Source organism: Thermobia domestica, chromosome 1, assembly GCF_964235325.1.
Source record: "Thermobia domestica chromosome 1, izTheDome1.hap1.1, whole genome shotgun sequence".
NCBI classification, from domain to species: Eukaryota; Metazoa; Arthropoda; class Insecta; order Zygentoma; family Lepismatidae; genus Thermobia; species Thermobia domestica.
Genome location: NC_137454.1, coordinates 160733432 through 160758939, shown reverse-complemented (window position 1 = coordinate 160758939; position 25508 = coordinate 160733432). Strand labels below are relative to the sequence as shown.

The 25508-nt window shown below is 36.4% G+C and overlaps 1 protein-coding gene and 3 non-coding genes across 5 annotated transcripts in view; 2 read left to right on the top strand and 2 right to left on the bottom strand.

The window, feature by feature from the left end:
• Positions 1-236: 236 nt before the first annotated feature.
• Positions 237-25508, bottom strand: part of LOC145690396 (uncharacterized) — a 64404-nt gene continuing 39132 nt past the window's right edge. For both annotated transcript variants that reach the window (XM_081765245.1, XM_081765239.1), the window contains 3 exons: positions 23665-23834; positions 19579-19757; positions 237-1391 (listed from right to left, as the gene is read on the bottom strand). In XM_081765245.1, the coding sequence (XP_081621371.1) occupies positions 323-1391; positions 19579-19757; positions 23665-23834 (1418 nt within the window). In that variant the 3' untranslated portion in view covers positions 237-322. The remainder of the gene's footprint in view (positions 1392-19578; positions 19758-23664; positions 23835-25508) is intronic.
• On the top strand, positions 4938-5055 carry TRNAL-CAA (transfer RNA leucine (anticodon CAA)). Its single transcript has 2 exons — positions 4938-4975; positions 5010-5055. It is a non-coding gene; the product is annotated as a tRNA-Leu (tRNA).
• TRNAL-CAA (transfer RNA leucine (anticodon CAA)) lies at positions 9431-9548 on the top strand. Its single transcript has 2 exons — positions 9431-9468; positions 9503-9548. It is a non-coding gene; the product is annotated as a tRNA-Leu (tRNA).
• On the bottom strand, positions 10329-10446 carry TRNAL-CAA (transfer RNA leucine (anticodon CAA)). Its single transcript has 2 exons — positions 10409-10446; positions 10329-10374 (listed from the first exon to the last, which is right to left on the bottom strand). It is a non-coding gene; the product is annotated as a tRNA-Leu (tRNA).

Below are 25508 nucleotides of genomic sequence, written 5' to 3'. Positions count from 1 at the left end.
ATATCGTATAATAAAGGAATCATATCAGTGTATGATTTATGGTAGTGAGGTCGTTCTAAGCCTAAAATCTACACTTACGGAACGTAATTAATAGATTCTGAACTTTGTGCCTGTTCCAATTTCCAACAGTATCCAGAGGGAAAGTTCGTGAAGATTAGATGAATATGAGATTAATAGAGCTCGTATGAGATGAATATTAAAAGAATAACATTGACATATGCAAAACTGACAACAAATATAGGTTAACTTTTTATTAAAATCATAATGAAACACAGAAACATAAGACAGAAGGCAGTTTTTCTTTTTCTTTTTTTAAATATATTTAGAGATAACGAAAATGTTGAGTTGAACCTTGCCATACATCAATACTAATGGCAACACACAAATTCCTATCTTTGACACAATTCAGTATCTTATCAATCTCATCCTTGTTAATTTCTTTACAAAACTTCAGCACCAAGTGTCTGAGGCTATTGTCTGCGGATAAAATTGAGTACACGTGATCTAACGTAATCTCATCACAGTTTACAATACTCAGAAATCGTAAATATGGCCAAGGATTACCAATTAAAATTTCTTTTAGCAAAGATGCATCGATATTCGCAGGATTCAACGTAATGCCTCTTAGATTAGGTGATGAAAGCATTGGCCTCCATAACGACGGTGGGAAATGTCCGTATGATTCTAAGAAAAGTACATTCAGTTTACTAAATGTTGGTATATCATTTTCTGCATCCGCAGCTGGAGTACTGTACGTGTTGCAAATTAAACACAAAGATTTAAGGTTAGTACAAGAGGTAGCTATAACTTCGATATCAACCGAACTAATATAAGAAAGAACTAACGATTTCAAAGTCTGTCCATGTCGTTTCAATACTGGTGCAATATTGTCAGTAAATACAGCTGGAAACATTAGTGGAGGGTAATATGGGCTTCCACCATAACCAGCAACAGATCCAGCATCCAATTCTTCGAGTTTTTCCAAATCAAGAAGAGGAGAAATGGCATCTAATGGAGTCCAATCATCTAAAAGAACGCGGACTTGGGTTGCATTGGGGCAGAGTTTCACTGCAAGACGCAGGGCATCGGGAGATATTCTAGGAGATCTTGACACATAGTCACCCTCCCACGAAAAGTCTCCGTTTAAGTTTCTTAAGTTGTAACAAGGAAGTTTGTTGGGGTCCTTCCGCCAAGTCTCTTCATGCATTTCGTAAAGCGCTTTCACTAGCTGATAATGATGCAGGAGTCTTAGCTGAGGATAGTGTTCCAATATCACACGAATATCTGCTGAGTCCAAAAAGGCGTCTCCTAGATGCAGTTCCATTAGATTTGGGCCTGAGGTGTTGAAAGAGAAATCTTCTTTGATTCGACTGTGATGTGCGTATAAAAACCTAGAACGAGAACAATTGTCGTATTATTAGATTTAGAAAAAATAAATATTTTCATCAAAGTTATTCTATTTCATTCAATCTCTTCAAAATACAGGGTGTCCGAAAACTCCCGCCTTAAAGGCACAATCGCAAAAAAAAAAAAAAAACTTTCGTTTGTTGTAATGAATGTGTGGAAATAATACTACTGTGTGGGCGTAAAGGTTACTCACACCGAGATGTTGCCAGTGAGTCTAATTGTTATCATCCTCATCACCGTGGGACTATTGCTCGAGAAATTAAAAAGAATCAAGAACATATGTGAAACAACTGGACCAGATTATGTCCCCTGTGTGCACAACAATTTACGAAATCCGTCCACAAATATGCATAAGACTCAATGGAGAGCACACTGAACAAATTCTGTGATTCTGCCTATGATGCGGAACTTTACGGATATCCTATATTTTACGGTTTTTAAAGAATATTAGCATTAAGTTTATACTTTCTATTAACTACACACGTTAATTCACATTGATATGTCAAATCATTACAGTTGAATAATGTAAAGAGGTTTGAAAGTGTAAAACATGAGGCAATTAAATCAAACTCTATGTTTGTTTGCGGTAGTGATTTCAGGTTTCCCCTGGGAGAGAATATCATTGTAAGATTGTGTGGAAATATTATTAGGTAGTGAAAATAGTAAAGAAAAATTCTGACAGGGTCGTAACTTGTGCAGGGACAGGGCCAACTTCCCCCTAGGGAAGCTCCTTGCCGTTCGAGGGGGGCCATTTAAGACAAAAAATTTTACTCCATATACGATACGAACATGAGATTATAAATGAAGCATCAAACAGGTTCATACATTACATAAACAAAACAGCACACAAAAGGTAAATAAAACAAAAACGAGTCGTGGGCCCATTTCAATAAAAAATGTCTAGTATTAGGGGCCCTACAAATAATATTTATTCGTATGGCTTTGAGGTTTGTCAATATTGTCCCCTTAATTAATTTGTCATGTATGAAACGGGCCCAGGGGCGTAACAAACGGTCTCGCAGACCTTGCCGTGCGAGGGGCCCACAGCTCCGGGGGACCAATAAAGAGTAGGAGAAAGGTGGAAAGAGGGGGCCCAAGAATTAGAAAAACAACTTTTCTGGGGGGGCAAATAAGCATATTAATGCTTGCCCCCCTGAGAAAAAATCTAAGTTACGGCGCTGAATTGTGGTAATTCACTCGGGCACGATCGGAGGTACTCCCTGGAAAGAAATTTGTTACCAACGGAAATTCCCCCTGGCAATCTCCTGAAATTACCACAACTTGTTTGTTTGCAGAAGATTAGCGTCCCTGTTCAACACAAAGACTATATAAGATGTGAATCTACAGTTGAAGGTAGAATTCGAATCATCGTAATTAGTTTAATACTCTCCCATCGGGAATCGAAACCGGGTTCACGTTGTAGATACTACATTAGCGGGGGCTAATTTCTCTGGTAGTGTTTCTTCCAGGCATAGTTCCGACGGGGGGCTAAAGCTTACTCCAGTAGTACCGATTCGTTATAACTTCGAATGGGTATCTATTTGATTGTCAGTCTAGCAATACATCAATATGGACTTTAACACAAGTATGGAGTGCCAAAGCAAATTTCGAGAGGAGTCTTGGTCCCCCAGAACCTTCATCCGGCACTTTCGGAAGTAACCTCCCCCCGGAGCTAAGAAATACAGTTCCTTCTCACAAGGAGAAGGCAGACTTTGGTAAATGAACTTCGGGGTCATTTTTTGCGAGGTGGTAATGCATATTTAAAGAGTTAATATTACAAACTGGGAGAGCGCAATGGCCAAAAGTAACAGAGAAAAACCGTCTTAAAGTTTTCTACTCGCCGCATATACCGTACGACGCGCAAATTTATCAAGTGCCGGCGGGGTAGAGTGAGAAGGATCTGCGACTCAAGTGCAGAGGGTCCCGAGTTCGATTCCCATTGGAGTCAAACTCCTTTTTCTTTTGCTTCAACCAATAAAGTAGCCATTTGTAACTATAAATAAAATATTAATACCCCATTTGTTTATAATGAATTAAAACAATATAAATTTTCAATCACTTGTAAAATCTTTCAATGTTTCATATTAACTGAGAACAAAATTTAATCTATTTCGTAAATATTGTTGTTACCGTAGTCGTTGTGTAAGAAATGTTCTTGACGTTTCGTGTCTACATCTGTTCATAGTGTGCGAATTACAAGGGGAATGAGGGGGAAATCTCCTTTGGTTAGAGCAACATGCAGTATTAGCAAAGGGGACTTCCCCCTCAACTCCATTGTAATTCGCACACTGTCAACAGATGTAGACACGAAGCGTCAAGAACATTTATTACACAACGACTATCTTAACCATAATATAACTTGTGATATCATATATTTACGGAATAGGTTAAGTTTTCTTGCTAGTTAACATAGAACACTGAAAGATTTTACAAGTGATTTGAAAATTTCTATTGTTTTGTTCATTATTAACATTTGGTAAATTAATTATTTATAGTTACAAATGGTTACTTTATTTGTTGAAGTAAAAAACAAAACGAAGTCTGACTCGAACGAGAATCGAACCCGGGACCCTTCGCACGTGAGTCGCAGATTTTCCTCTTTCTGCCACGCCGCCACTTGACAAATTTGCGCGTCGTACGATATATGTGGCGAGTAGAAAACTTTTTTAAGGCGGTTTTTCTCCGTTATTTTTGCCCACTGCGCTCTTCCAGTTTGTAACATTAACTCTTTAAATGTGCACTACCACCTCGCAAAAAATGGCCCCGAAGTTCACTTACCAAAGTCTTCCTTCTCCTTGTCAGACAGTTTCTCTTCCTGTTTCTAATTATATCTGACATTATTCTTTCCTCCCCTAGTATTTCTAAAGTCATTCTTTTCTCGCTCGACCTAGTTAATTTTCTCGAGTTTTGTTTATCCCCATGTTTCGAAAGCCTCCAGGCTTTTTTTCATTGCTTTTGTGCAATGTCCACTAATTCTGCCCTATAGAGAATAACGCATAGAGGGAAAAAGAGGTGGATAGTCTAAAAATTGTCAGAGTAAAAAGAATAGGAAAAACGTGAGAACTCTGACAAAACTCACGGACTTCATTCATGTTGTATCATAGAGTATGGTTGTATACACATGACTTGGGAGTGAATGAGAAACTCCTTGCATCAAAGGCAAGCGCTTTATCACTGAGTCACCCCCACCCTTGAGTAATGCATTTGATATTTAATACACGAGCTTAGGGGATTGCATATAAATGCATATATATTTATGTACTGCACTAAAAAAAGGATTATTCATAGATTTTAAGAAAGCATACGACGAATAAAAAAAGAAAACTTCAAACTGCCTTGAAGAAATTTGGTATTCCCAAGAAAACCATAAATTTGCTGAAGGAAGACCTATCTTAACGAAAAAAAAAAAAAGAGTTTGTCATACTCTTCTGTGATTCATAAGGTCTTGAAACTTGGAATGTGTTACGGCCGTACTCTTTAACCTTCTATAATTCACAAGTAAACAACAGAAAGAGAAGTTGTTTGCATGTGTCAGGATGGCCGAGCGGTCTAAGGCGCCAGACTCAAGCGAGAGCTTGTCACGGTGAACGTGGCCTGAGGAATTCTGGTCCTCGTATGAGGGCGTGGGTTCGAATCCCACTCCTGACAACTAATTTTAATTATTGCCAAATTATAAACTTATTTTAATATGGTAGCTGAGTATTATCTTTCACAATAAAAACTGCGTAATTATTATTATTATTTTGGAAACAGTTTATTTTGCTTCTTACTGTATTATCTCTGTAGTTCACAGAAGACAGTATACAAATATCATAAAACATAACAGAAAGAAGAAACTACCTTCTTTCACAGCTTGAAACTTTGTGGTGGACAAACACCGTGTGGGTTTTCTCGAGGTTCTCCCGTTTCCTCGCACTTTCATCATTTCATTCATTTCTCATCATCACAGTCTCCTTTAGCCTAGCCGGCATAACTGTAGGGCGTAAAACTTAAAGATTTCATTTCATTTCATTTTGAAACTTACGGCTGTTAGCCACATATTTACAAAGCCCACCAATTCCATTGTAGTTTCTTACATCTTGCTCCTATATATACATTGATATACACCCTTGATTGATGCTCATACATATTTTGACCAGTGCTGGATCTAGCCCGGGGCCGGGGGGGCTAGCCTCCCATGGGCGCCGGAAGGGGAGGACAGGGTAGGGCCCGAGCCCCCCTGGCCCACGAAAATGTATTAAATTTATTAAGATTTTCTTAATATAAATTAAAAATACCAAACGTAATATATCAACTGGGGATTTGAGTCCCCTAGAAGATTTTCTTCAGGTGCCCATGTAACCTCCCCCTGTTTTTTTAGTGACAAAAATAATCTAAGGTATTATTTATATATATTTGGAAGTTTATGGTAATTTCATGATATACCATAGTTTGGATTTTGAGTAACCCCCCCCCCAGTTTTCACCTAAATCCGCCTCTGATTTTCACTTTCTGAACCACGCCTGTTGTAAGTTATTTTTGCCCTGCGTCGGAAAGGCGTTGTTTTAGCCGTTTTTTGGAAGTGGAGTTGTAATGAATTCTTTCTTCCTCGTGATTTCCAGCAGAACGATACAACACATCAGTATCTGAGTAATTCTGTTAATTGTATGTATATAAGGAGTTACGCACATGGATAATAGAACTATGTGCCTCATTGGATTCATACAGGACTCCCCCTCCCCCCACACTACCCTTGTACGATTCTTTGTAGCGCCTTGTTTTTGTTCTTTCAGGTAGAACAACACCAAAACTAAAAACATTGCAATTTTAGGTGTAGTTGAACCTTCTGCAGATTTTTTTTCAAGTAATGAGGATGACGTAGGATTTTTCAAGCATAAAGACAGCTCTGGATTTTTCTATTAGAAAGTAGTAAGTTTACAGTTGAAAACAAATTAAGTTACCTTCTATTATAGTTTAAAAACAACTATGATCAAGGTGATAGATTTCAGATATTTGGTTGTGCGGTCAACACAAGAAGATAGAACGATTCTTTCCGTTTCCAGAAAGTTTCAAAAAGTACAATTAGGTTTCTTAAATCTGATTTCAGCCCTGATTTTTTGTTTACTTTTATTTTTATTTTGTTTTATTATTCTTTTGACTTCACAAATGAAATACAGCCGTCAATTTATTTGCTCATGTCATATTTAGAGAATTATGGATGAAACATTTTGCGTGCACTAGGGTTGAAATACGTATGTAAAATATAAAATGGCATTAATCCAAAAGATCATAGTGATCTACATAGTTTAGAAACTCAAAACACATCACTAAAGCAGAAGGAGGATTTATTGCAAATAGTTTATTACGTCAAGAATAAAACACCTACGTGGCTGAGCTTCGTCCATCGTGATAGCCCTTGCAAGTACTCTTCAAGAAATGTGCACTGCTTCCTGACAACAGATGAAAGCATAGAGAAATAGCGGAAGGTAATTTAGACAAGTTCAAAGAATACTGACATAAAAACCCAGCCATTTTGAATCCTCCATCCAGAGTTATTATATTAATCTTAAAATATGATGTACACAAGGGCGAATCCAGGGGGCGATAGGGGCTATCGCACCGCCCCCTTCCCAGAGGAGAAAAGTTTCTTGTTTTATATATAAATAAAACCCATACCACAGTTTGGAGCTCTTAAAAGTAGCTCTAAGTAGCAGTATTACAACCCCCCCCCCTCCAGAAGTCTGTCCTGGATGCGCCCCTGAATGTACACAAACGTTACCACCAGGTCTGAAAGAATTAGGCTGAACAAGAAGGAATCGTCAGGACATTAGAGGTAAATCCAACGAAGAGCATTAGTTGGTTATCAGGCGAGCTAAATACGTACGTCAAAATTCAGTAGAGGTCGTCATCTTCTCATCCTCGCAAAACCATTCAGGGATGTTGAATTGCGTCTTCTTGAAACATGTCATTTGAAGAAGGGAAACATTCATTTTTTTTTCAATATCAACATGAGGTTTTATAGCCAATATCTACACAGTCAAAAGACGTTTCCATTTTATCCATTGGGAAATACGTAAACTTTACAATCACATGGTTTTAACACATATTCAATTGCATTATAATACATATAATGCATTATAATATATATATATATATATATATATATATATATATATATATATATATATATATATATATATATATATATATATATATATATATATATAACAATATTTTGGCCAGCAGGAAGTTTTGTTTTACTTTCTCACGGCTAAACGGAATGCTTCCCTTCTCCAAATGACACCTTCAATTGTTTTCATGAATCGATCTGAGCTCAAAGCACAGAGGTGAGTGAATGTGACTCTAGAAAATAATGAGACCTGTGTTTTATGAAGAGAATTATAAGGTGCGACGAAATGAAATTTTTCTATCTTAGTGCATGAGCAGCGGTTAAGCAAGCTCCAAATGACAGAATCCGTTGCTAAACATGGACGTTTCAAACATAAGGTCATGTAAAGTTATGAAAACATAATTCCAGACGATCCCAGCATTAATGCCAACCTGTACTCCAAGCAGTTGGAGTGAATGTGCGCTACCGTTTCAATGTTAATTCTTGCACAGTCAAACAAAACTGACAATTAAATGGCGGCCATTTCGCAAATAGTGTCCACACAAAAACTTCCTATGAAATTTATTTGTATTTTCATGATTCTCAACGATGTATAAAAATACATACTTTGCTGATGAAAATTTTCGAGTGACCACTAGAGTCCCATGACAGCAGTGCCGTGCCGTGGAAAATCAGCGCCCGGGGCGAGAGTATACGACGGCGCCCCCATACATATATTCCAAGTATTTTTTCCTTTCTTTTGCCCCTTTTCCTCCCGATTATTTCGCCCCCCTTACTTCGGCGCCCGTGGCCGTCGCTCCGCTCGCCCCTCTCCCCCACGGCACGGCCCTGCATGACAGGGAGTTCTGTGGGTCAAGCACAGCATTGCATTCGATGCAATATAGCACTTTCCTATCTTACTAGTTGTTTCACCTTTCTGTCTCTAACCGTTAGTCATCTATATAAGCATTGGACGTCTTTAACTGGATGTTCGAGAACTCACAATTAAACGATGGCCATTTCGTATGAAATGAAATGTTTCAGTTTAACGTCCCACGATTATGCCCTTTGAGGCTAAGAGAGACGAATGGTTAAGACAAGTGAATGATGATAGAAGAATTGGTGGAATGAGAATGTGGGAGGAAAAGGGAGTACCCAAAGAAAACCCATGAACACGATGTCGTGCACCACACACTTACTGGCCATGGAAAGAACCAGGATCCCATGCTCTACCATCCTGAAGCACCGTACTCCCTGGTTATTTCGAAAACGGTGCCCCACACAAGAAACTTTCTTGCAAAATGTTTTTCATGTTTTTCTCAGATATATATATATATATATATATATATATATATATATATATATATATATATATATATCCTGTTATAAAAAATTTCAAGTGACCTTCAGGGACCCAGATTTTTCAACTCGATGTGTGATTAAGCATTTTCCTTTCTCAATTTCTGCTCTTTTCATTTTATGGGAACCATTTCTCATTTATAATCAGTCGACGTTCTTTCTTAAACACCTGGCATATACGTATACTGTATATTCAACTTGTTTACATTGATTAGATGACTTCGGGCAGAATGCTTTTATAAGATACGACGTATATTATATTATCAAAGTTAAAATATGCAATTCGATTCATAAAAATACGAAGTTATATATCCAGCAGACCCGTATTTAGGTAAGTGCTATTCTGTGCACGAGCACAGGGCAGTAGAATTTAGGGGGCGGCAAAATTTTGGATTTCTTAAGGATTCACAATAAAGTAGTATTTAAAACTAGCAGCCTGTAGAGTCTCGCGCGAGTGTGTTTAATTCATTCTAATTACAGTAGTTACTAATTAGCTAGCTTACCTGATTATTTTTATAAAGTCATCCTCTCCCATCCCCACCCAAGGAGCAGCTTCGTTCGATTGCTGTCATGCGTGTCAGGATGGCCGAGCGGTCCAAGGCGCCAGACTCAAGCAAGAGCTTGTCACATTGAGCGTGATCTGAGGAATTCTGGTCCTCGTATGAGGGCGTGGGTTCGAATCCCACTCCTGACAGATAATTTTAATTTATAATAAATAAATCCTGCACACAATAAGGAAGTTTCATTTTTTCCGGTAGATATCAACCACGGAAGGTCATTTGCTGCCATCTAATGGCGAGATATGTCAGTTCTGCAACTTTTGCACACACACACACACACACACAAACGAAAGTTCTAAAGTTATCGTCTTGAGTGACGGAGTGACATAGGTAACCGTTAAGATGTTAACAAATTGATTCCATTAACGAACTCAGCCGAGATGTAATCACTGTTGCTGGAAACAGAATTGAAAAATTAGCTTCTGTTCAAGAGTTATCGCGTGGAAGTACAGACGAACTAACATTTCAATATTTATAAGTCCAACTTCCCATATAGCACATGACATCCCTAGGACACCCTAATTATCCCATATAGTTCCCGGGATTATAGGGACAATAAGTAAACGTCCCGGGATTCCCACATAGGATGTCCACGGGACGATCCCAGAGATATCCCACGCCGGACACCTAGGATCACATCATCCCACAATTTACCAGTGGACATTCCTTGGAGGTCCCGTTGAATTTTCCGTTTTCCAGGATTTAGCGGATATCTGAATATCCCGCTGAGGTCCTATAGGTGTCCCGGGAGCAAATTCGGATATCTGCTACGTCCATGTGCTATGTGGGTTGCGTGATCCTATAATTAAGAAACATCAAATTATTATTAACATTTTTTAAATAACATTGAATCTCCTAGTGCGTGATCCTTCTTACTGTCTGCAATAGTTTATTTATTGTAAATAAAAATTACCTGTCAGGAGTGGGATTCGAACCCACGCCCTCATACGAGGACCAGAATTCCTCAGATCACGCTCAACGTGACAAGCTCTCGCTTGAGTCTGGCGCCTTAGACCGCTCGGCCACCCTGACACGCATGACAATAGTCGAGCGAGACTGATCATACCACGCAAGATCCATACATTCACATTCGATGCAGTTTCGAACTGCTGGAGCCAATACCCGGCAGGAGCCTCACTTGGAAGGTCCCATCTTTCCTCCCGTGTAGCATGTAGAAGCCTCACAAAGGATACTAAGTTTCATCTAATTAATTTTTTTATGCGATGGAGGTGTGTGTGTGTGGCTTTTCTTCATAAAGATGTCAGCTTCAATTACGCGTGGTAAAGGGGCTCAAGTGTGGGGACCTGTTCTGTTTCTTTATGATGTTGCAATAACTTTTCAAACGACTAACAGAGGGCCCCCGCAGGACTTTATAAAAGTCAGTTTCATTTCAGCATTCATGGTGCTCCAATACATATTTAGACAATATGATGCTGGGCCCCATTCTTCATTACTAGGCCCCAAATAGGACTTTATAATACTGTTAGTTTCATTTCAATAGTAAGAACCCAAGACTACATGCAATGCTGGGGACCACCGAACCCTGCGAACGGAACTAACTATATGCTCCAACACAGCAGACATACTATATCTTACTTTCCATGTTATTCAATATTCATTTTATACACACACACACACACACACACACACACACACACATATATATATATATATATATATATATATATATATATATATATATATATATATATATATATATATAAAGAGAGAGAGAGAGGGGGGGGGGAACAGGGATCCCTGCCCTCCTGTCCTGGCCAGTCCGAGCCTGATTCGATAGTTAGTGAAAATGGAAACATATTTTCACATAGTAAGTATTGTATAATTTGTCGAAGTCTGATTCTTACAATAAAACCATACAAACACGAGTGGTCAATGTAAAATTACGTATATAGAATGCAGAAGATTAAACTCATTAATTTAAAATAGGCCCCTATGCAGTATTTACAGCTATTTATTTGAACGAGCTGATGAGCGAACTTTAGTCCACAATATTAAATATTTTGAGAAAATCTTTTCAATATTGATTTAACTCGTCTTTGCTTTAGCAAACCTATATTTTGTTTGATTTTTTAGTCTACTCGACTTTTGATAAGCTATATATGATAACAAGTGAATACTCATTACTAAATAAGATAACATTTTATTATTAATATTATTATTCAGAAAGAAGTCGCAAGCAAAGATAGATATCTTACTACTGAATCTCAAAAAAGAAAGAAAAGAAAAGAGAAAAGAGAGAGAAATTAAGACATTTATTTGGATACGTATTTCTGTTATTCAGAGAAAATATTATCTTCAACTTGTCTTTAAATCCCCCAATTCTCAATGTCCTCAAATTGGCTCAACATCGGTCGAAGATTTTGAGAAAAAAAAAACTGCATAATGGATTCCAGTTTTTGCTCTCAACTGTATGCTAGTCAATTGAGGAAATATAAGATTACTTCCGTAACACCACAATATCCTCTTGAGAGATTGAAATGCCATTATTTTCGTCATCAACACAAATTTTTCGTCACCATTTTCCTGCTCCATAGTTCAGTATTGTTGAACATTGTTACGTCTGGTGTAGTACTAGTAATCTGCCACACCCAAGTTAACGTCATAGACGTTTATATATTCTAATTATAATAGTCAATTATGTAGTTTACCTTGGTTTAACATTGGCCAACTGCACTACGTAGAACAAGCAAGAAATGTTTATTATATTCATATGCAGCGTCTATTTATGAACAACGGTCAATTATATTCCCACAAAAAATACAGTAGATAGGGTTGCCAACTCTGAAAAGCTAAATTACCGACACTCGCTCATAATGCTGAAAACAGATTAAGGATAATTGCATTTTAAACTTTGAAATCTACAGTTGAACCTGACAAAAAGTACTAGTCTGCCGGTAAAATACCGGCCAGTTGGCAACGCTAAGTACAAGTGATGTAATTTGCTGAGTTATTAAATTATTAGTTTTGTTTCTTCGTATGGTGAAATCCAGAGACTATTGCAGATTTTTATTTTTTATTTTTTCAGGAGGAAACGAAGTTACTAAACATCTACGCTTAGATATGGGACATTTAAAGCAACATAAAGGGCTGTTCATGAGAAAGATGAAAATTAAAACGAAAACGTTTAATGAAACTTTCCAGATAAATTCCTGATAACAATATAAACGTCTTCCGTATAAACGTCTCCCTTTGTGCAGCAAAGGCGCCCACGCTAGCAGAGTAGGAAAGCAACTAGAAGAGTAGGAAAGGCTATTATTATTATTATTAGTAGTAGTAGTAGTAGTAGTAATAGTAATAGTAATAGTAGTAGTAGTAGTAGTAGTAGTAGTAGTGGTAGTAGTAGTAGTAGTAGTAGTAGTAGTAGTAGTAGTAGTAGTAGTAGTAGTTAGTGATGAGCGCAAGAGTCTTGGTCTTGCACTTTATCCAAGAGTCTTTCATGCGAGACCAAGACAACGACCAAGAGGTGCAAGACCAAGACCAAGACCGAGACTCTTGCGCAAGAGTCTTGCACAAGTACCGGCACTACTTGAATTTTTTTATAGAATGTAAAAAAGAAGGGGATGGATTTATTGGCTTCAGTAAAAATACTACTAGAGTGAATGTCTTCCCAGTAGTTTATGCAATCCTCTGTAGCATATAGCTACAGTATGTCGTTTTCTGAATTGGCTGTTCGCGTTTTCTGTAGATATTGCTCGTTTTCAAGCCACACAGGTGTCATCTTGCGCCATGTGAACTCTTTTGGTGGACAAACACCGTGTGCGTGGATTTTCTCGGCGTTTTACCGTTTCCTCCTACTTTCTTCATTCTACCGTTTCAGTAATTTCTCATCATCACCGTCTCCCTTACCTTGGTGTATAATCGTGGGATGTTAAACTAGATACTTCATTTCATTTCAAAGCATATTAGTGGTGTTCTTCTTCCAAAAGTAAAGAGATATATAGTATTGAACATCATAGTAATTCCGTACACCATAGGTGTCGACTACATGGGCATGGCCTTGGCTCCGAGACTCAAGCATCCGTTGGAGATTTTTAATCTGTGCTCATGAAATTAATATCGAAATAACATTTTCAAGACATTGACAAAAACTTAGTGCATGTGACCGCAAGTTTGATTTCATGGGCGGATGCTTATACGTTGAATAATTGTTTATCAATATAGATCTAACTTGTAGCCTCCTTAGATATACGGTACATCGAGGATTGAGCGATATAACATTATACTGTATTACAACAATAAATCTATATTATAAAATTGAAAGTGATTATATTTGTAACTCGTAATCTCTTGAACCACCCGACCGATCTCGATCAAATTTTCAACATAAATGAGGTTCAAGCCTAGAATGTTATTTGTCACTTTGACGGAGTAACGTAGGGGAGGAGGAGAGGGGAGATGTACAAAAGTCAATATAAATAAAAATAAAATTGACTGAGCTTGTGACTTAATAACTCTTGAATCACCCAACCGATCTCAATCAAATTTTAACATAAGGCCTATATGAGATTCGGGACTGGAAAGTTTTTTATAGTTTCACTTTGAAGTAGAACCTAGGGGAGGAGGGGAGGGGTATATATATAAACTTAGTAACTCTTGAAACACCCGACCAATCTCGATGAAACTTTCATCATAGATGAAGTTCAGGTCTGGAACGATTTTTATCATTTTACTCTGACGGTGCAACGTAAGGGAGAGATATTTAAAAATGATCGAAAATGACCGATATTAAAGTGGAATTATAGTTTAGGGGGTCGCTGAGATAAACAGTGACACTTCCGATGTTGCTTAAATTCAAATTCATCCCCGTAGCTTGACGGAGGGGAGGGAGATATATAAAAATGATCGAAAATGACGAATATTATTGTCGAATTCATAGTTTTCGGAGTGGCTGAGTTGAATACTGACACTTCCGATACCGTTTACGACCAAATTCAGCCCCGTAACGGGGGAAGGGGAGATACATAATAATGATAAAAAATTACCAAATATTAGTGTCGAATCTATAGTTTTCGGCGTTGCTAAGGTGAACAGTGATACTTCCTATCTCGTTTAAATGCAAATTCAGCACCTCAGCTTGGGGGAGGGTAAATGAGGAGATATATAAAAACTATCGAAAATGACCATTATCAATGTCGAACAAATGGTTTTCGAGGTCATTGAGATGAAGAGTGACACTTCCGATGCCGTGCCTCGCAACATGAGGGAGGATATATATATATATATATATATATATATATATATATATATAGATATATATATATATATATATATATATATATATATATATATATATATATATTTATTTATTTATTTATTTATTTATTTATTGAAAATGGCCGATATTTACCAGTGCCGAATCCATAATTTTCGGGGTCTCTGAGATGAAAGTGACACTTCTGGATGTCTTTTAAATCCTAATTCAGCCCCCTCAACTTGGGGAGGACGAGGGGAGAGAATATATAAATTATAGGAGGAATATACCGTATTCGAAAGTGTCTAACTGGTCGACAACTGTGTCGGAAGTACGTGACGTGATTCTCAGAGCTTCCACCTTCGCAGAAATAACTACCATATATTTTGCATTTGTCCCGAAAGGCGATTCCCTATTGACTTTGGAAGTTTTGATCAAAGTATCCCGAGGATTTAAAGTATCCCCATGTCACGGTAATTAAAATGATATTTTGATTTCTCATTGACTCATTGTAGAGGTAACTTGATCAAGTGTTCATTATTAAGTAGCGGTAAGTAAAACGTTTTATTGAGAAAGGTAAATTACATGTGTACTAATTACTTGCTGGTATGTTCAGGAATTTAAATGTAGGGATATAAGTTTTGTTATTAACAGAAATGTCTTGTGACTATTTTACTGAGAAATCCGTAGTTCGCTGTAGATGAATAGTGGTTGTTAAAAGTTTACCAGTTTGCCATTCTGAAGTTAATACTCTTAATTTCTTTCTTTGCATATATCTTGTAGATTAAATTGTCGACTAACTTATAATGAGTTAACGAATTGCACTTCGATAATCATAATCATCATTATCATCATAGGTATTCAGTCATTATTGACAGGTCATTTGCTGCAACTGAGAAGGTTCTATGCTCAACGGTCTTTCGCTAACCTCCTCTTCTTCACGTACGATTTTTTTCTGTTTTGATATCGTCCATTAATTGTAGTCTCCTTCGCCCCTCCCTCTCTTTCCTGCCACCATAACCTCTAGCACATCCCTCATAATACGAGTACAGTCCCTTCTTAGCCAATGTCCCAACCAGCTCTCCACCTCTTCTTAAAGGAGCAGTTCGAGTTAAAAACAAGTTTGATGCAATAGAAAGAGTAACAAAAAATAAGAGACTCGCATTTTATAAATCTTGATAGGATTTCTTGTTCAGCTTCTATAGGCATTTTTTGTGGTGGACAAACACCGTGCTCGTGGGTTTTCTCGGGGTTCTCCCGTTTCCTCCCACTTTCTTCATTCCACCATTTCACTCATTTCTCATTATCACCGTCTCCTTTAGCCTACCTGTAACAGTGGGACGTTAAACTTAAAGATTTCATTTCATTTTTTTTTCTATAGGCATTTGTTTCTGATGAATCGCAAATGCTGACGTCACTCGTGCGCTACGCAAGGAACTCAATGTGAGTCAGCAAACACTACCTTGTACGTAGTTGACAAACCTTTAATAGTACAGTGGATTTAATAGATTGTGTTTTGGGTTTGTTAGCAGTTTTGCTTTGTGTTGAATTCTTGAGGGACGTTTATGTCAGTTGTTTTTTCCTACAGCATTAGTATTAAAAAGAGTAGAGAGAGAGAGAGAGAGAGAGAGAGAGTAATTACGTAGTGTTTCGCGAAGCAATGTTTCTTCCAGATATGTTTTTGGTGGTGGCACTGTCTCCCGGAACTCTGGGGGTGTTCCCCTGAGGAGACTAAAATAATACGTCTATAATATAATAAATATAATAGTATTGTGTGAAGATAATGTGTCCCTCAAAATACTAAGTGTGCCCCCCCCCCTGGAACATTTTTTCTGAAAGAAACACTGGTGCGAAGCAGTGATGCCAATTGAAGGGAAATTTCCCTTGGCGCAGGGAAATTTTGAGTAAATTTTGGAGAAAAGGGAAAAAGGGAAATTACTTGTAATCTCTCAATATTGCAGGGAAATTTGAACCTCTCTTCAATCATTTATAGATTGATAGATATATCTACGTATCTGATTAATCTCATTAAAATTCAGTATGAATTCAACATCCTATTTGCTCCAAACATAATCCGTTGCACATATTTCACATAAATTCTCACAATTTATCTTGCTGTGCATTCGTTAATATTTATCAACATTACACATCGATCAACATATTCAGTTAAATTCGAAACATTACAACAATGCTTATTTAAAATATTTTATCAAAATTAATCTTCTTATTGTTGAATTAAATGCAATGCAATAAGATGAAAGATTTCTCGATTAAATTATCACTCCAACTATTATAACAGTTTGGTTTTCCCAATCAGAAGATGTTTTTCCCAGCCAGAAAATTGATTATGAAGAGGATTAATCGATGTAAGAGAAGAAAATCTGCGTGTCGGGAATGTAAATATGTATATATGGGCGAATACTGGCTCATTAGTGTATGTGTGTTTGTGTTAAGTTTACAAATTTTCTGGTGACTGTGCGCACAGAATTATAAATTCTTAAGAATGCCGCATCTCTAAACTTTGTACCTTAGGTTACATTAATATTAAAATCTAACATGATATCTAGGATAAAAATTAAATTCACATAATATTTATTTTATATTTTTTATGATTTTTTTAGGTTTTCCGTCCTGGCCGAGGTATTTATAGGGTTTTTCCTCAGTCACATGAGGCAAATGCAGAGATTGCACCTTTAACATAGGTCCTGGCCTACACCTTTCCATATCCTTTCCCTCCTCTATCGCGACGCCTTAGATACCTAAACAACAAATCAAGTTCAAAGTCTGAGTAAGTTCAAAGGAAGGCTGTCAGGTATCTGCTTGTTTGTGGTTATAAGATTGGGGAGTGGAAGGGAAAACGATTAAAAATACGTTTACTAAATGCAGCACTTGAACGGTTTGGATGAAGGGAAATTTTGTCCCGGAAAGGGAAATTCTGAAGCTTGTGAAGGGAAAACGGCTCTGAAGGAATTGGCATCACTGGTGCGAAGTAGAAAACACGTGCTAGAACAGCGCGTGCTATGTCTGTGAATTGAGCCATTGAATAAGCGCCGATCTGTGTCTAGTTACTAAGGTGAGACGAGGCATTAGAGAGTAATAGCAACGGTGTTACTCATAATTGTGACGGTACTACTTTAGAAATAAATGCAAATACAACTGCTATACAATGTGAATTGGGGAGTGAAATATACTGGCTCGTAGAAGGAATGAGTGACAATGACAGTGTTCCTCTGAACATTGATTTCTTTTTATTTTTCTGTGTGAAGAGACAATGATGAAACAGGTGATGAGAGTTGTTCCGCTGAGAGCGATGCGAATGAAACAAATTTAACCGGTAAAGTATTTTTCGTATTCTGACAAACTTGACAAATGTTATTTAATTTTTGCCACATATGTCGCGCTCCTGTACATACCTTGAAGCACAAAAATATAGGGTCAGCGTTAAAAATTGCAACAAAACGTGAAAATGATAATACTTTTACGTTTGGGAATCGGAAGCATGATTAAGAAAAGGTGCTTAGGTGTTGTAGCAATCTTGTCCGCCGTCGATTTACATGTCCGCGGTTTCGAAATTTTAGTTTCTTTTGTGAAACGCTGAACTTACGCTTTGTAGGGAAAACTACATTTTATAATATTATGAAAACTTTTGTGCAGCCCACCATCACATATGATCATTTTCTACATGCAGATGACATTTCTAAGTCTTTGAAATCAGTTATGGGAAAGGAAATCACACTTTAGAACGTGCTACCGCACCTCTACAAACCAAATACTTGGCACTGTGTATGGAAGCCTGCTCTCGCTGCTTGACCACGTATGACGTCATCACAAAATCTTTTTTCCTCTGTAACTCGCTAACGATTGAACGTATCGCGATAAAACAAACACCATTCCTTTTATAATTTTCAACTCTACAAATGGAAATAATTTGTAAAAAAATGCATTTCTAAGTTGAACTCCTCCTTTAATAACATCTAAAATTGTTCCTTTCTCATTTCTAACACCCTCCCATTCGTTTCCCGCTAGACCTAGCTAATTCTCTCCATTCTTCTCCATACCCACATTTCAAAAGTTTCCACTCGTTTTCATCATTTTTGCGTAATGTCCACGTTTCTGCCCATACAGTACAAGTGTAAAAAATCATCTGCAATGTCAAGTTGAATATTTAGTATAACGCTCCACAGTTATGCCCTTTAGGCTGAAAGAGACGGATTTATTAATGAAAGTGAATGGGTTTTGAGGTTAAATTTTCGTGCTCTTTCGCCGAGAATCGAACTCACTACACCAGCGGGGAAGCCGTCACTTTTAATAAACAATGACCAGTGCTATTTGTGCTTAACTTATGATCACGGTAGGTAGACTAAAAAATAGGAACACCATATGAAAATTTACAGTACCTAAATAGTTATGCACTTGCTTGTAGTTGAAATATCTGAATAATATATCAACACTCTCCAATAGGGAGTGACAAAGAGTAGACTATTCCTATATCAGTTGAATATCGATGACTAATAAAAGCAAGATTTTTTGTTTTAGAAATTTTCTGTTTTAGTATTGTAGCCTCTCTTGCTCCCTCCTTTTTTTCTGCCACTCAATTCTCTATCAACACTAAAATTATTCTTTCTTATTTCCTCTACTATTTTAACAGATCCTAAGTCATCCGGTCCAGCTAATTCTCTTCATTCTTCTCCACACCAACATTTCCAAATTATTACTCAAGAAGTAAAATCTAACTGAAAAACTATATATATATATATATATATATATATATATATATATATATATATATATATATATATATATATATATATATATATATATATATATATATATATATATGGGCAGTGATCCGAGAGGTTCGGAATGAGAAATATGATTAAATCTCTCCTATAAGTTAATTGGATAAATACCGTACTTTTGTAAGTGCATTCAATCCTTTTTAAAAAACTTACCACGTTAATTTTCTACTGGAGAAGAAGTTGGATCCTTTGCCAATTACTTGCTCCCATATGTCGCCACCGGTAACCGTCAGTTCTCCATCCAAGTCAAGGACTTCAACCTTATCCAGCAGAGGAATCAACGATTTAATACGAAACTGGGAGAAGTCGATTCCATACACATGGCGCACGTTCTACAAAGGTACATGGAAAAAGATGAATAAGTTGACACACATTACATCTAATGGCGAACTAGCTTGTGTGCTCCAATAAACATTTTGCATCCCTCTAGCTAATATCTTTATACAAAATTCCATCATGACAATAGTAAAGTAATTTCCACATTTTAAAAAGTTAAAAATAAACATTTTTGTAGAGGATGTGGATTGCTCGGTAGCAGGGTAACGCGATCCGCCACTGATTACATCCTAACTTAAAAAGGTAATTATTGCTAGCTTTAATAATAATAATAATAATAATAATAATAATAATAATAATAATAATAATAATAATAATAATAATAATAATAATAATAATAATAACCAGGAAATAGTTTTTCCTTAGAGCATTTCAGCAATTTTGTAAATTAATACCTCTTTTTAAAAATGCTTGAATAGTTTCGCAAACTTTAAAATCTTTTTGACGTTTTTATCGAAAATTATTTTTCTATTTGAACAAAACATTAAAAGGTGGTTTCCCGTTTGGTCTATTCTCGTATCGCCTGCTGACCTAACCTCCTGTTTACATTATCATTATCATTTTTGTCTCCTCTGAGATGCAGGCGGAACGGATATTCCCGTTTCGCCTACACTCACTCGACGAGGGATATTTAATGTCTGAGAGAATTTTCTTATACAAAGATTCATTAAGAAGACTTATTTGTGAACGTACGTATACGACAGCAGCAACAGCCGTCTGTAACAACAAAGGTGATTTGTTGTATACTATTTGTAGCAGCTCTTTGGCCTTCTCTGGAACTCAAAAGATGGTCTGATTCAGATATTATATATTTTTAAAAAATACTAAAAAATGGATTGACAAACCAAAAAATCAGAGTGAACATCAGAAACTATCGGAAAAAATATTCTTTTAGGTACCTTGATTATAAGGTTGAGTTATCTTAGAAAACAACTCGGCTTTTATCCAGGCCCGTAGCCAGCCCAAAAATTTAGGAGGGGACTGTAGAACTTTGGGGGAACCCGACCCAATCATATTATACTTCATCACCATATTATAGTTCATTTGCAAGCCTAAAGTGAAATTTTATCGGGGCCAGCCAAAGTTTAGGGGGGAGGCCCCCTCCCCCCGTGGGTACGGGCCTGCTTTTATCCTTCCTTAGCAGAGACAGATATTAGTTGTTCAGTACATGCAAATCATCTCTCCAAATTTGGAAAGGTATACATGTATATGTTTGCCGGAGTTTTGAATATGTTTATACAGATAAATAATGTGCCCAAACGTCTCATATTTTACTTTTACTTTACTTTATTTTATAAAATTATAAATATGTACTACATCTTTTTTAAACTTTTGTAATTAGTACTTAAAATTTTCTATACCCATAACTGCAGAAACATGTACGGTTCAACAAAAAGTTCTGTAGTTCACGTTCAGGACTATTATAGCCTAGTTGTCCTCGATAAATTACATAAATTAATAGTCAAATCGTTAGAATATATTTAACTTACTTTCTGTATTAGATATTGAGTATATCAATTTTTGCTGTTGATTTTTGAAGCATAAAATAATTTTAGATCGAATCAAAAGAATCTCGCTTTTTTAACCGTAAAAATTCTGTTTTATGTAAATTGAACCTGGTGCCGAATTATGAACTAAAGTTACGTGCACTAATCATTCGACTACCCTACAGTATGTACCATATTTTGTTTCCCAATATTACTCCTTTAATATTTATGTTTAGAACACAAAATTATTGAACAAGTATAAATGAGATTCATTAAAATTATTGAACAGCTAATTGAGCATGCACTTACGTAGCTGTCGGTTGGCTTGTTCTACAACTGCTTATAATTCAGAATTTTAATGGAACTTGAACTTTTTTTTTCAAGTTCAAGAAATAAGCACATTGGTTGGGAGTGGAAATAGGTCAAGATAAGAGGATGAGTTCAATCCTAATTTGTGTGTTTCCACACATACTTAATGTGATAACTAAACAATTATCCGATGACTTTAGTGAAACAACATATTATGTATGTAGTACTGTATTTGAAGCAACATACTATATATTTCCTTTGATGTTTCCCAATTATCTCCATTGTTTAGGGTAGAGATCCAGCAAGGACAAGAGAAGAGACAAAAGATATAGCTATAACATTTAACCATATGTTCTCTAGAAGTTATCGGATTTTCATGAGACATAGCATATGTTTTGTTATGTTGACTCTGAGGAACGTTTTCCACGCTTATTTTGAATATCTTACAAGTGTAATATTTCACCGATATGTTGTTGGCAACAATGAACAATTAATTCCAATGACAGTAACAAACTAATGGCGTGTTAAGTTCATTAAACCAGTAATCGTGTAATTTTATGAGAAAATCACAGTTTCATTGTTTCTTTAAATAATAAATGCATTCTTTGTTTACTTTCCTGTATTAGATGTTTTTGTAGTGATAGGAAATACTCGACGAATCCCAGTCCTATTGTTTCGTTAGTGCTTGCTTAGAGCTGTTCGATAATAATTTACGCTACAAATCGTTTGTTCATAATTCTTCATTTTTCAATTTGCATCAAATCACATTAGTCAAATTTAATTGAGCAGACTTATGTATATTTGCATATCATCTGCATGCTTGAGCGATATAACATAAACTCTTGATAACTTAATAATACTACTAACTGTTACAGCAGGTGCAAAATATGTGGAATTATGGCACGGATAATTGCACGCCAACTCCGAAACTTGCATTCCGTACGAAATTATGTTAGACGTGAATGTATATACATATTGACATGGAATCAAAATCTTTATCACGAAAGACAAAAATTCTTATCAGTTAACCACAATGGAAGTCTAGTTGGTATTAGTTTCCCTACTTACTCCTGCTTTTGTTTACATTGAAAAGTGAATTTTTAATGAATCTTTTTCAAATAAACTGTTTTTAATAGTAAAGTTTATCTGAAAAGTAAACTGAAAAATTCGAGGAGTTAAATGCCAATGAACGGGATTCATTTAAGAGACATTTTGGAAGTGGTGCACTTCAGAAACTGCTAGTGGCATGTGATTGTCCAATTACGTCAGAGCTGTTGTTTACGATGAAAAATTAACATTCTTAATGAATCTTTGTAAGAAAATTCCCTCAGACACTAAATATCCCTCGTCGAGTAAGCGTAGACGAAACAGGAATGGGCAAAATGGGAATACCCGTTCCACCTACAGACAAGGGCGCCGATTTCTCTGTAAATTTGTTGGACCCATTCATATGCAGGAGATATAAATGAGGGTTTTAAGGCAAATTTCATTCAAATTATGCCAAATATTGTATATTCATAAATACAATGAGGGGGCCTACATGAGCCTTGGGGACCCGGGCCCCCAAGGATCGGCGCCCTTGCCTACAGATAAGATAAGATGGAGATAATAAGATAAATTTGTAGTTAGGTCAGTAGGCGAAACGGGAATAAGTTAAACGAGCATGAATTCATCAAATGAACAGATATTCTTATGCAGATTTTCTTGTAATATGTGTAAACCCCTTTTTAAATTACTAACATTAACTGTTATGATATTAAGAGAATTATCGTCTAAGTTTGGTCTTGGAGCAGCCATGCTTAGGAGACAGACATCATAGTTTCAACAACAACAACAACAAAAATATTTTAATATTTTAAGGATTCTATATTTTTTAAGGCTTTATTTATAGGATTCCAAAGGAGAAAATATTGAATGTTATCGAAATGAGAATGCTGCGCTGGATGTGTGGGAGACAAAGAGACAATCTTAAACTTAATTTTCATGGGCTTAATTCCCTTATGTAAACGTCTAACGACGTTGTCACTGCGTATCTTTACAGAAACTAGTAGGTATGTATTGAAACCAACTCATTTTGCTTTTTAAAGACATAAAATTGAAATCTTACCCGACAACGTGCTATGACGAACTGAATGAGTGCAGCGTCCCACACGAGAATAATTCTGCGAACACGAGGTGTGAGAAATATTCTCCACTCATCTTTCCAACGGATAGATTTACTTGTAGTGGAGTTAAGGATTATTGTCATATCTAGTAGATCTTCTACCACTTCGGCAGCTGAAAAGAAGTTTACACAATACAATTTATTAATAGATTTATAACCATAACCAAAATTAGATTGCAATGTTTGAAAATACTGTGCTTAAACAGAACAGAGGTTGTTTTGTCAGTTTTCAGTTTTGAGCAAGAGCAAAAATGAAAAATAAAATGAAATATTTCAGCTTTACGACCCACTGTTATGCCGGCTAGGCTAAAGGAGACGGTGTTGATGAGAAATGAATGGAATGGTGGAATGAAGAAAGTGGGAGGAAATGGGACAACCCCGAGAAAACCCACGCACAGGGTTTATTCACTACAAAATTCACTTGGTACGAGGTGGATCTAACCAGGGATCCCATGCATCAAAGGTGAAGGCTCTACCACTGAGCCAATTGGGCAAGAGCAGTTACTACTTTTTGATAAACAGGGAAACTGAGCATTAAAAGTAACCTTGTCATAGCTGAGTATTCTAGTGAAAGCAAGTATGAACTACAGCAAATTGCCTTAATGTAGCTAACAAAGAATACTTCCAAATTGTAAAAGTGGATTAGAAAATCTGAGGATGGATTTGTTGCTTTCCTTAAAGATGTGATCTTTCGCAAAGTTATATAGTATCTTCTAACAGTGGAGTACGCAAAGGAAGGAGAACGTTACTGCATATTAATTCTATAAACGTTACTGCATTTATATACTATAATAAGATATGGATTTTAAAAATCACACATGTCCTGAAGCAATATAAGCTTCGGTGTTTACCGCCCTTCCTTGATGGCATTCTGCCTACACCACTGGCTCCTAATGACTACAAAATAATAATGAGCTGTGGTGCAACAGAGTTTGCAGACCATGAACCAAATAATAGATTCACAAATCCATCCAAATCCAAATACCTTCAAATGCACGCACGTAAATAATCAATGAAAAAGTTCGGTGTCATAACATAATACACAAGCTATACATAAAGCGTTGTATCGCTAATGACATAAACAAACAAGGTGTTGGCAACTCAGCAACAATTTATTTGTTTTCATATTGGCATTATCTCTAGTTATTGCATATAGGAATACCTAACTAATGGAGAACATTTTTTTTTTTTTTTTTTTAATGAATCAGTATTCCAAACCTTGAGAGAAATCAACAAAACTCTGTTGGATGAGCCACTCAAGTTTTCTCGGAATATTCAGTTTAATTCCACCAATTAATCCAAAATTCTACAATATCATTAGTGCTTTTAAGAAGTTGTTCAACAATGAGATCAATTGATAGTTTTCATTGAGCTGAACAAAATTACATAGGTAAGTGTAAATCCTCTTGCGTAGTTTTAGAGAAAATCAAGAAAAATGATTTTTTGTGAATATAGAAATATTTGTGATTATGTACGCCAGCTATTAAGTCGAAATTGATATTGAAGTAGGCTCAGATCAAGCTTTTCATTACGGCACTAACAAAATGAAAGTACAAATATGGTTAAGGGAGATATATCACAATATAATGATTAACTATTAAACTTTTTTATGATTTTTTTATGTATCTAGATTTTTTTATGTGAAATATATACACACAACTAGGAGATTGTGTGTATTGTTGTTTGATTTCTAACAGTGACATCCATACTCTTAACAGTGGCTCACGTACTCCTAACACCGACACATACTCCTAACAGTGACTCACAGACTTTTAAGAGTGGCGCAC